The sequence below is a fragment of the Folsomia candida genome, unplaced genomic scaffold, assembly GCF_002217175.1.
Source record: "Folsomia candida strain VU population unplaced genomic scaffold, ASM221717v1 Fcan01_Sc002, whole genome shotgun sequence".
Taxonomy (NCBI): Eukaryota; Metazoa; Arthropoda; class Collembola; order Entomobryomorpha; family Isotomidae; genus Folsomia; species Folsomia candida.
The window spans coordinates 1,638,472-1,649,702 of NW_019091194.1; the positions used below are offsets into that span (position 1 = coordinate 1,638,472).

The 11,231-nt window shown below is 39.0% G+C and overlaps 3 protein-coding genes across 4 annotated transcripts; 2 read left to right on the forward strand and 1 right to left on the reverse strand.

The window, feature by feature from the left end:
• The first annotated feature begins 2 nt into the window (after positions 1 to 2).
• LOC110843085 lies at positions 3 to 2,520 on the forward strand. Of its 2 annotated transcripts, none has more exons than XM_022089000.2 (8): positions 3 to 153; positions 246 to 403; positions 480 to 791; positions 871 to 1,119; positions 1,191 to 1,378; positions 1,450 to 1,629; positions 1,718 to 1,952; positions 2,090 to 2,520. In XM_022089000.2, the coding sequence occupies exons 2-8, from the start codon at positions 389 to 391 to the stop codon at positions 2,450 to 2,452; spliced, it is 1,542 nt and encodes a 513-aa protein (XP_021944692.1). In that variant the 5' UTR covers positions 3 to 153; positions 246 to 388; the 3' UTR covers positions 2,453 to 2,520. The 2 variants fall into 2 exon arrangements, with proteins under 2 accessions (XP_021944692.1, XP_021944693.1); XM_022089001.2 differs by having other exon boundaries at positions 7 to 153; positions 261 to 403.
• Positions 2,521 to 2,798: 278 nt separating this feature from the next.
• Positions 2,799 to 3,968, forward strand: LOC110843086 (homer protein homolog 1). Its single transcript, XM_035848735.1, has one exon. The coding sequence runs from the start codon at positions 2,799 to 2,801 to the stop codon at positions 3,966 to 3,968; it is 1,170 nt and encodes a 389-aa protein (XP_035704628.1).
• A 26-nt stretch (positions 3,969 to 3,994) lies between these two features.
• Positions 3,995 to 11,219, reverse strand: LOC110843087 (protein spaetzle 3). Its single transcript, XM_022089003.2, has 7 exons — positions 10,206 to 11,219; positions 5,151 to 5,209; positions 5,013 to 5,078; positions 4,593 to 4,940; positions 4,416 to 4,518; positions 4,239 to 4,332; positions 3,995 to 4,172 (listed from the first exon to the last, which is right to left on the reverse strand). Exons 1-7 carry the CDS (start codon positions 10,851 to 10,853, stop codon positions 4,087 to 4,089), a joined length of 1,404 nt encoding a protein of 467 aa, XP_021944695.1. The 5' UTR covers positions 10,854 to 11,219; the 3' UTR covers positions 3,995 to 4,086.
• Positions 11,220 to 11,231: the final 12 nt, after the last annotated feature.

An 11,231-nucleotide genomic window follows, 5' to 3' on the forward strand; every position in this document is an offset into this window, starting at 1 on the left:
CAGTACAGTGTTTATTTCATCTTGCTCAATTATTATTAAAGTTAACTGTTAATTAGTTTTCATGATTTTGATGTATCACTACACCGCTGATTATCTAACCCCCTTTCGATAACCAATCTTAACAAAGGCAAGGTGGCGGCCAATTATTGTTTGGTAAGTTCAAATCTGATTTATTTCTGTTTTCATATTTTGTATTGTTGTATCGTTGGAAGAATGATAAGCCCTAATCTGAATAAAAATTACAGCTCATTCTTATTCAGTTCATCTTGGATCTGGTGCAAAATACCGAGCCCGAGATGGCTTGGTGAACCGTGAATACATCAATCGGAATGTGGGGTTATCAATGTGCAATGTTATCATCATCTGTCAAAGTTAACAACAGCGGAAAATGACGGCACGATATGTATGTAGTTCGTAAAAATTCAAATTAATACTGTAATTGATTTGCCTAATTCAAACTCTTTTTTGTAAATTTTTAGGTACCTTTATCGCAATCCGAAATAGCTATTGATTCAACTTCAATCCCAACTCCTCGTCAATCTCCATCTGTTAGCCCTCCCCCCTTCAAAGACGGTGGAGGAATGTGGATGGGGGGACGTTACGTAATTTTCCGATCGAATCGATATGCTCGACTGGGCGTCTTGGCCGTAATCATAATAATCATAGTCCTCACGATACGACACATGTACTACGCCGAGTGGACTTATCAAGGCGGAACTGGTTCCCTGTTTGAGATTCCACATCATATCTTTGGAAGGCCGAGTGATTTTAGTTTACCACATAAAAAATCGGTATGCAAATGCAAAATGTACCCATGTTAATTTTTTAAATAGAGAAACATGCAATTAGTAACTTAACTTCACTTTGCAGGACTGGTTTGATCAAAATTGCTACCCTCCTGAATTTAAATTAGGCCAAAGTATTGGTCACGTCTACGAAAAGTTAGAGTACATGAAAAAGTCCAAGGATTCGGAATGCACCAACATTTGGACGTTGTTCAACGAAATATTTACTATGGAGGGTATCGATGCTGACCTCGTGATACCAGAAGGATTCCAGGCCGAAGTGAAAGGCTGGCTAGGAAATGATCCCGAATTATTTAAACAGATTCATCATCAAGTGCGTTTCATTTTGTTTTTATGAATTGAAATTTAATAATTACAATAGTTAGGTTCCATTTTGTTATTTAGAAAATCTATAAAATTGTGATAAAAGGATCCCATGAAGAGACCGTGTTCAATCCTCTCCGTTCGAAAAGACCGACATCAAAATCTTCCATAAATCCTGTCGATTACATTGCAAACTTGTCCGCTAGTACGCAATCAACCTGTGATTTCTGTCAGTATAAGGATCACACGGCTGAGGATGTCTTTGGCAGGTTGGTAACTGACAGAAGAAAATGTATCACTACTACAAAAAAATACAATTAAAAATAATAATTGATTGCAGAATTGACAACAAATATTCCGCAAGTGCCTCAAACACGTTTAAACTGGCGAAATTCCACGGCTTATTTTTTCCCAAGACGCATCACCCAGTGAACATTTCATTCCAAGCTTTACTCGACCTTTTCGTCAACACGAGTCAGCAATGGTTTGAAACCGCTCATAAACAAGACACCACACAAAGGCAATTATGCTCACTAATTATTTCTTGAAAATATGACACATTCAACTTATATATTTACGTATACTTATGTATGCATTGTGTGCTGCAGGTATCCCTCAATCCTGTGGGACGTTCTCCCCCACGCCGGCGCTAGTCAAGTTCATCCCCACGTTCACGGCTTGCTGGGGGTTCACCAGTATTCTGGAGCTTTCGAAAAGTTACACGCCATTTCACAAGAGTATTACGCTAAGCATCATCGCTCCTACTGGACGGATTTGATCAAGGTCCACGACGCTCTCGGACTCGTCGTCCGATTCGGCGATGCTGTGGCAATGGTTCCTTTAGTGAGTTCGTTTACATATAAAAGCCGATTTACAAAGCTAATAATTAGCTAATTAATAATTATTATTAATTCGTTACATGAATTCAATTTGTCATTATTATTTCTTGTAACTCTTTTGAAATTTTATTGAAATTTTAGTTCTCCAGAAAGGACCACGAGTACATGATCCTCGCTCCTCAAGTCGACGACACCTTCGCCACCTTGATTTACACAATTTTGGAAGGATATAAAAACAATTTGGGAGTGTACTGTTTCAGCGCAGGAGGAGCTTATCCCTTTCTGGGAGATCAGACGAGAAATTTGGACGCGTACCTCCAACCCGGACTTCCAGCCATATTTCGATCCGGATCGAGAGGCTTGTGCACATCAGTTTCCTCAGATGTCAGTTCCTTAGAGCTTTACACGGTCAATAATATAAACTCCGATATTTCCGTAACGTTAAATGCGTTGAAAAAATCAATCGAAACTTTTTTGTCCACTGATCAAAATATAAGAGTGTAACTACCATTTTGTATTTAACCTGGTGTTAATTATTCATGTCAATCGTATGAAATATATTGTGGGTGGTACATCCGGCTCAATAATTCTCATTACTTGCCACATGTATGGCCCCCAGTGGATGTCATGTTGTTGGTGGTTACGCCAGATAACTGCATGAAATTCAATAATTAAAGTACCCAGAATGTATTTAAAATTCCTAAAAACTTGCCGTTTTTTGTACAAATCCCCCCGCATTGAACGACGAGGTACGTATAATGCTAACACTAACACAAACTACTGCTACATATGTATACATGTAACTAACTGTCCCCACAAATTATTTTCCTAGCATCACCACTTCATAATTATGCCTCAACAAAACTCGCAAGATGTCCCTCTTCCTCCAACGACCACCACTTCGAAAACCATCCAACCCCTCTATCTCGCCCAAGCCAACGTCTTTACCTTCAACTCTCTCTCCTCCAACTCTTCATGGACCCCCCTTCGCCCCCACGAAGTCCCAATCTCAATCCTCTACGACGAAAATAGAGCAATCTACCGCATCATTTCAATGGATTTGCAAAACTCTGCGAAAAAAGTTCTAGTCAACTCTACCCTTCTCCCCTTCCTCGAATTTCACAAAACCTCAGCCACCTTTGGTCACTGGACGGACAAATCGACCGGAAAAATTTACGGGATCGGTTTCCAATCCCAATTTGAACTCGATGCGTTTGAAGATTCTCTGAAAAAGGCGCAGTCTGGAATTCTCACTAGAAAAACTTCCGTCATGGAACAATCATCCTCCAACAATCCAGACTGTATCTACCCATCCGGAACAACGTACAAAAATTGGTCCCAATTGCTACACCAAGTCAAGAAAACGCACGCCAAAGTTCCCATGATTTTAATCCCACCGTCCGAATCGCTCCCACAAACGCAGCGTGATTTCTCCAGCACGGCAACGTTCACAATTCCAAACGCGAGTACGACAACGACTTCTACCACTCCAAAAATTCCAAGTCAACACAATAGCGATACTTTGACCTCACTCCTCAAAGAAAATGACCACCTCCGCTCCGTATCGATCGAGTCTTGCACGAACGCCAAGAAATGGGAGTTGCAGATTGACACGGTCAGCTCAGAGAATGACATGCTTCACGCCAGGATCACCGAGGCGAGCCACGAGCTGGAGGAATTAACCAAACAAGAGTTCGAGTTCAAATCTGCGCTAATAAAATGGCAAGAGTGTGTCAGAAAGTCGGGAAATTTGGAGCAAAAAGTAAAGAGATTGGAAGAAGAGGTAGCACAATTAGGACAACTTGCCGCTGATAGGAGCAAAGTGACTTCGGAGGACTTAATGAAAGTGGAAACTTATTACAAAAATGCGTTAGAAGCGACACGGAAAAATATCGAGACCGTGATGGGTGCGAATTCAGAAGGAAAATCCATCTTTACGAGAATTGATTACCTATTTGCTAAAGTTGTAAAGGAAATGATTGTCATTCATGAGAAGATTGTGGGTGGATGTGGAGATTAATAAATATAAATGAAGCCATACATACATAAATTTAAATTTAATCTCAATCATTAAGTATTTATTTATATAGCAAAAAAAGGTCATGTTAAAATTTATTTCTAGTAAAAAGTATAAATTTTTAAGGGTTACATCTACACACGCAGCAAGACGGGAATAAAAACCAATCCATGAAAATTCCTCTGCAATCATTGTCAGGATCGTAGGCTACAAAAATATGTAAAATAAAATATGCAAATTTTTAGGGTAATAATCGTAATTTGACAAAGTTACCCAGAAGGCGGTGCCACTTATATTTCTGTTCACATCCGCAATCTCCAGCGCAATGTTTTGTCGACGTTTTGGCGCAGACTTCTTGTTGAATAGCCTACTCGAAATAAATGCAGAAAAATTTAAATCAATATAAATATTTGGTATTTAAAAATATATAAATATTTCTGGATTAATTGCCTGCTCGAAATGTTGCGTGTTTACGATGGCTCTGACTTTACCGGCAGAGTTGGCTGCCCAGTAAGGCGTCGTTATCTCCGTGGTGGATTCACAAGAGTCGACCCTGCCAAAGTTAATTAATAATTAATTTAAATTTAAATATGTATAGTCATACAAATCCACAAATTATTGATCAACCTGTTCGACTTTGGTTGCTGGGTGGGCCCCCCATTTTTCGGATTTACGGTTTGTCTCACTTTCCTAGAGTGAGAAGTCTGACCACCACCATTCGTCGAATTGTTTTTCTGATCTGGGTGCAAATTTTCCGCTCGATTGGCAAACTTTGCAGTTTTCGATTTACCAAAGAATTCTTCCACTTCGTGTTCATAGACTTCTCGTGCACTTCGGCGCAAGGCGTTCCCACCACCACCGAGACCACCAGCGCCAAGCGTTTCACCTCCAGCGGGACCATCGTTCATCACGAATTCTCCGTACATCCGTTTTATGAGGGCTTTATTCTCATCGATGAACCGTTCAATGTTGTCCCTGGTCAGTGAAATAAGGGGTCAAAATTTAGGATCACGACAATCCACGAAATATATTTGAAAATATACTCACAAAGGATACGTATTTCCAGCCGTGGGACAAAATAGTTGATTCAACCGCTTAATGCATGGAAGTCCTCTGCAAAATTAGAATAATATTATCCAAAAATCGCTAACCAAATATAAATTCCCAAGACCGATAAGGTCTCACCTTAAAATTTCTCCGCGGATTTCGAGACCTAACGCGTAAGACAAGGCCGTCCACAAGATCTGAAATTGAGACGCAATTGAGATGAAAAATTAACTATTTATTCATTCTGCCCACATTCTGACTCATTTTGAATAACAAACATCTCTAACCATGCAAAATTGCGTTCTACAATCCATTTTCGCCGAGATGTAGAATTTCATGGTATTTTATTTCCCTATAAACCACTCAAGTGGAGAAATAAAAATCTCATCAAACCACAAAGTCACCACAATAATTCCGCTAATTGTCCACCCACCCACTCTGACCAACCCGACGTCAATGACTAACAAATACCACCACCCGTGTCAATTATATAACCTCTTTAAATACTCGGACAGCGCGTGTTTTCCAGTTTTATGTAAATACACCAGCTAACAATGTACTTTTCTAATCCTTCCCAACGAACTCTTGTCCATTGAATGAGATCTGAATAACTGAATGAAAATCGGCAACCGCAGTCAGTGTCTAAAAAAGCTAAACTAGACTAGATCACAATTCATGAATGAATGGATGGAGAATGGTCACGGGCGACTGGGTCCAAGGCTCCCTCCTCCTCTTCCTCTCTCTCTCTCTCTCTCTTTACCACCCACCCCCACCAACCCACCCACACAGACCACTAAATAATAACCAAACCCATCAGTGAGAAAAGATAATCCATCCTACTACCTAAACCACTTATGTACAAGTTAACTTACATCACCTTTTGCCGGCAGTGGCCGCGGAAGCCGTGGGGACGTTTGGGGACATTAACATTGCAGGATAGGGGAGGGAGGAGTTTATATGACATGGGGAGATGACGGGGACATTGAATGACCATGGGGACAGAGGAACAATGTCCACACCCTTCCGCGGCCACTGTTTGCCGCATCTTCTCCATTAGAGCCAAACATGGACAAATCCATCCATGAATGAATGAAAGGCTGACTTTAATTACATTCATTTTTGAGAAATTGCTGTGTCCAGAGGGAAACATTTTTATGGCTTTACAAGAATATGACCATATCGGCGTATGCAAATTAATTATGGGTGAAATATTCGCTCTTTGCGAGAAAAAAGTAGCAGGTAGGAGATCAACCTATCAACCTACCTAAATCTTATTATTCACCTACTGGTTGTTGAGGCCTTTGGGGAAAATCCGAAATTTTGACCACTAATTTTGAGTAGCAATAATAATCTACCCCTAAAATTTGACAAGGATGAGGAGGTCGACCCAGTAATTAGCACATTTTATCTCGTCAATCATAATTGTTCAAGTAGGCAGAGGGTAGAGTTTCATAGTGGGCAGCATGGATGGACTGGTCGTATTCGTAATATAAGATTCGTCATCATCAAATGGATCATGGACCTCGTAGACGATCATAAATTTAATCAGAAACTGGACAATTTAATTAATCGTGTGGGAGCAGAGAGATCAGACAGAGATGTAGATTTCGATTTCAAAGTTGAAAAATAGCAGTGATGACAGCTTTTACAGGAGTAAATTGTATAAAAAAAGATGCTAAATAATAAATATGCAAATTTTGCTCACATACTGAAAAAATATAATTTCTATATATAATTTGTTTTTCAATTTGTGCTCCATTCATTAAACTTCATTAAACAGTGACCACAGATAATCGTTGCACAGATACAGAAGACGTGGGGACATCTGGGGACATTTACATTGTAGGATAGGAAAGGGAGGGGTTTATATGGTATATGATGCATGTGGACATCAGACAACCGTGGGGACATTGGCCCTCTGTCCCCACGCTTCCGCGGCCACTGCCTGAGACACACCTACAAATTCCAGGCACATCAAACATGGAATAACTTTGGAATATAGTCGTCCGTCGCCCAAAACCAAACGGGAAGAATGAGACTGCACATTTTTTTAACGCTCCTCGTCCATTCACATAATAATAATTTCCAACCAATCTCACCAAACAATAGAAATGGAAGTCAACGTCAAGCAGTAGTCAGGAACTAAAAACCACACCAATAAATTAATTTACCTGCATCTCTACCACCAAACCAACCAAGTAGCAAAACAACATGTGAACATGGACATGAATTGCATATTATTGACTTGACCATGAATTTTAGTACTTGACATCTACCAACCAGCAAGCTGTTATTATTAAATGATGCAAAAATTAGGATGCAGTCAGCCTCTCATTCATTCATCAGCTTTGAATCGCCTAAATCCTTAACCTTTAACTAGTCTCAATCCTTAGCAAACTGCACATGCAAATTAGACAGAGTGCATGCATACACACATTTTTAATACGCAGACATCCTGATAACCACACCACAAAACGTATTCTAGACAAAATCGGAAGTAAAATAGATCATTCATTTCCATCCTGGCGAAAAAAAAATTGCAAAAAAATCATGACATGTGCTTTTCATTCATTCATTATTTGACACTGCCAAAAATTGCAGTGCCAAAATTTCTGCCAATATTTTTCCCACGTGGAACAAAAAAAACTGCTTACAATATTCCACACCGGAATCAATCAGGAAGCAATTCCTAATAAATCAATGCAATGCATCAAGCCCAAATTTTTTATGTTTGTAAATATGTAGCCAATCCCTTTTAATTGCAATTGTTCTACATACAATCTCCACCTTAGTTTAGTAGTGAAATAGAGAACAAGATTAAGAACAAGGCACAAGACTTGTTAAAGTCAATGTCAAATCGATAATGAGACGACGGGTGGTCTTTCTCTCAAGAAAGGGAAGAAACAGATCATATTTTAACCAATTTTAAACAATACATTGCATTTAACATAACTGAAACTCAATTAAGATGTCCACACTTTAAATAATCGTAAGCATATAAAATTAAACCCGTAACAATTTAATGAACAAAATTAATCATCATAACAAACAATTCATTTTATCCATTATTAAAGTCGTGTTGTTTCAATAACAAGGAAAAAATGGTGATGGATCACTTTGAAAGTGATGTAATAATAGAAATAGATAATTGCTGCATTAAATCGAGACAGGTTTAATCCAACAGGAAGTTGTCTCAGTCACTTGTTTTCTGCTGTTCAATTGGAGCTCATAGCTCTATTTTTCTTTTCATTATGTCAGCATTATCAAGATCACTCACTGCTATTGTAGACTTGTTTAAATCACAAAGTCAAGTTCGAGTTCGAGGAATTATTAATAATAAAAATATTACACAATTAAACACGGAACTAAACGTGACTATCGTGTCGCAAGTCTGAAACTGTCATATTTTATTGGTTAGATAATCCTTCAAAAAAAATTAATCCAATGACTCAGAATTATCCGCTCGCTAAAATATATCCTTAGCTGATCAGTGGCCGCGGAAGCCGTGGGGACATCTGGGGACGTTAGCATTGCAGGATAAGGGATGGAGGGGTTTATATAGCATGGGGACATCGAACAACCGTGGGGACATTGTCCCTCTGTCCCCACCCTTCCGCGGCCACTGTAACTAATTATAAATTTCTACTACGCAAAATAATGCTGGAAACCCCATAAATTCCAATTCAATCTTATAAAATCAATGATCTAATCTTGACCTATGTGCAATCGATAAAATTACTAATCGTAAATTACGGTATAGAATCTATTTGGCAAAAAAAGAAACACAAAAAAACCACATTCTTTCTTATAATAGTGTAATAATGAATGAATTATGAAATGAATCATAGAAATATAAGCTTATTAATAAAAATTCTGTCAGAAAAGTGTAAAAAAATTCACGACAAATGAAACAATGTTCTTGCTGAGATCAGAATCTATCGATGTCTTTACGTGCGACTCCTCTAACACTTTGAGACCAGAGATAACATCGCAGTGCAGATAAGTCACTGCATAATCATGTCATTTCTTATTAATCTCTCATAATTGCGTCACGTCTCGCACTTATCCGCCCTTCATCTACATGTATATCGATACATTGTCAACTAACCATTCACTTAGCCAGCCACACTTTTATACGTATCTTCACAAGAGATCAAGAAGGATGAATAATTAATTACCCACTTTTTTCACCATCAAAAACCCAAACTTCCTTTATCGTTCATGCGTTACTTACATGGATGAGATTGGATAAACCCCATTTTTTTACTGGATCGAGAATTAAATGCACTTCTCTGATGACACACAATGTAATAATGAACCATGTCATAAATAAAAGAGGACGTGATTGATCAATTATTTTTTTTAAGAAATTCGCACACAAATTGTGCTGCTGGAGAAAAATGAAAGGTGTGAAAAAATTGTGACGACAAAAATTAAAAAGATGTGACGTGCCATACATACCCCGGTCGTAGGAAAAATAATGTAAAAAAGTAGGCAAGGATAAAAAATCTCTCAATTTGTGAACACCTTACGTCCGGGAAGTTCCCGTGAATGTATCTTTGCGAAAATACGAAACTGGAAAATTCCCAACTTTTTTTTGTTATTTGTAATTTTGTATAAAGAAAATAATGCGCTATTATGTCTTCATTAGTTAAATATGTATATTTTTGAATAATTTTTACTCACTTCCCAGACTTCAATTTCATTTTTATAATAATGAAATTGCATGTGTGCAAATAATGCTAAAATCAATAAATTTAGAGCATATGTCTGTCTTATCTGCAGAAACTACGAGTTTCTTAAATATTTCAATTTTTCACTTTACGACGTGAAAACTACACATTTCCAAAAAAAAACTGTATTTGTCGCATTTGCTCATGCCCTCGCTGCAAACTAATAATTTGCACGCATCAATCACCAAATTAACAACCATTTAAAAAAAATTGTCATTGCTTTATCAGTTCAGCTCAAATTTAAACTTGTCAATAATTCGTAAATCGATAGTCAATCAAACCCCAATCAATCGATGTTTATCTTCTCCAGACAAAAGTCGCCCATATTTAGCCCTTACTTCCTACGACGTGTGTGTATCCCGTGTGGGTGGGAAAGTTGGGTGCACGTAGCAATTCGCAAATTCCATGACATAACCACGAACCACCACCCATTAAAAAACATGATCTCATTCTCACTCACCGGAATCTGATACAGCGTCCCATTCTTCACGGCATTGTACGAATACAGCGGCACGACTGGGAGATGTCCATCCTTGGCGTAAATCGGACCCTCGATCGGCGTCACCCTCTGAACTAAACTGTGCCCCAACAGATTATGATGTTGAACATGGAGCTGTTGCTGTTGTGCTTGTTGTTGTGGAGGAGGTGGTGCAGGTTGGCTTTGATAACCATGATTAAAATTTTGATAAGATTCGACATGTTGGGGTCCATAACTCAATGCGGGCGCGACGGGGGTGCGATTCGCCCTATTTTTTGGGCGACGTCGTCTCCCCGCAGGTTGCGACGGAAGGTTCTGATACGTTTGAAAGTTTTGCGTTTGTGTCGTCTGTTGGAACGAATTTTCCACAAATTCATCCCGACTCACAGGATTTCCGTAGTAGTCACCCGTCCCCGATGAGTAAGATTGGGGTTGTTGATAATTCTGCAAAATTGCTTCCGGCAACGGCAAGTCCTGAATTTGTTGCTGTTGCTGTGGAATAGAAAATCGGCTCTGACCTTGCTGAGGATTCAAACTGTACGGAGTTTGACCCCCAAATCCACCACTTGATCCCGAGGGAAACGTGGCCGTCGGGACGAACGAGAAATTAAAGGGGGCAAGATAACTCATATTTACTTATCTATTTTACACACACCGTTTCACTAATTAATTATTTAGCCTGCTCCTGAATTAGGAGTACCGTCCGAGGATGGCGTCCTACCAAGCACAACTGAGACAAAGATACCTGCGTCGTTGAGCCCTATTAAATAAATGGATGATGATAAATCTAACTAACTAACTGGAGGTGGCATCTTTTTCTTAACAGGGGTTGAGATTTAAGTTCACTTTATTCTTCTTAAGTGGACACACAAAGTAATAAGAAAATGGGCCTGGCAAATAATAAATTGGTGTGGTCGCTCGCCTTTCGTGGGTACCTGGACATGAGGAAGTTATAATAATACTGCTGCTCCTTATGATGAGATCCAATCCACAAGTTGGCCAGCGTTA

Bases quoted from the DNA above. Each gene is read 5' to 3' on its own strand.
- LOC110843085 (XM_022089000.2), top strand. The intron at 1,120-1,190 runs GTGCGTTTCATT...TTTGTTATTTAG, and splicing joins TTAAACAGATTCATCATCAA to AAAATCTATAAAATTGTGAT. The intron at 1,953-2,089 runs GTGAGTTCGTTT...TTGAAATTTTAG, and splicing joins CTGTGGCAATGGTTCCTTTA to TTCTCCAGAAAGGACCACGA.
- LOC110843086 (XM_035848735.1), top strand. From the start codon at position 2,799: ATGCCTCAACAAAACTCGCAAGATGTCCCTCTTCCTCCAACGACCACC.
- LOC110843087 (XM_022089003.2), bottom strand. From the start codon at position 10,853: ATGAGTTATCTTGCCCCCTTTAATTTCTCGTTCGTCCCGACGGCCACG. The intron at 5,079-5,150 runs GTGAGACCTTAT...CTAATTTTGCAG, and splicing joins ATCCGCGGAGAAATTTTAAG to AGGACTTCCATGCATTAAGC. The intron at 4,941-5,012 runs GTGAGTATATTT...TTCACTGACCAG, and splicing joins GCTGGAAATACGTATCCTTT to GGACAACATTGAACGGTTCA.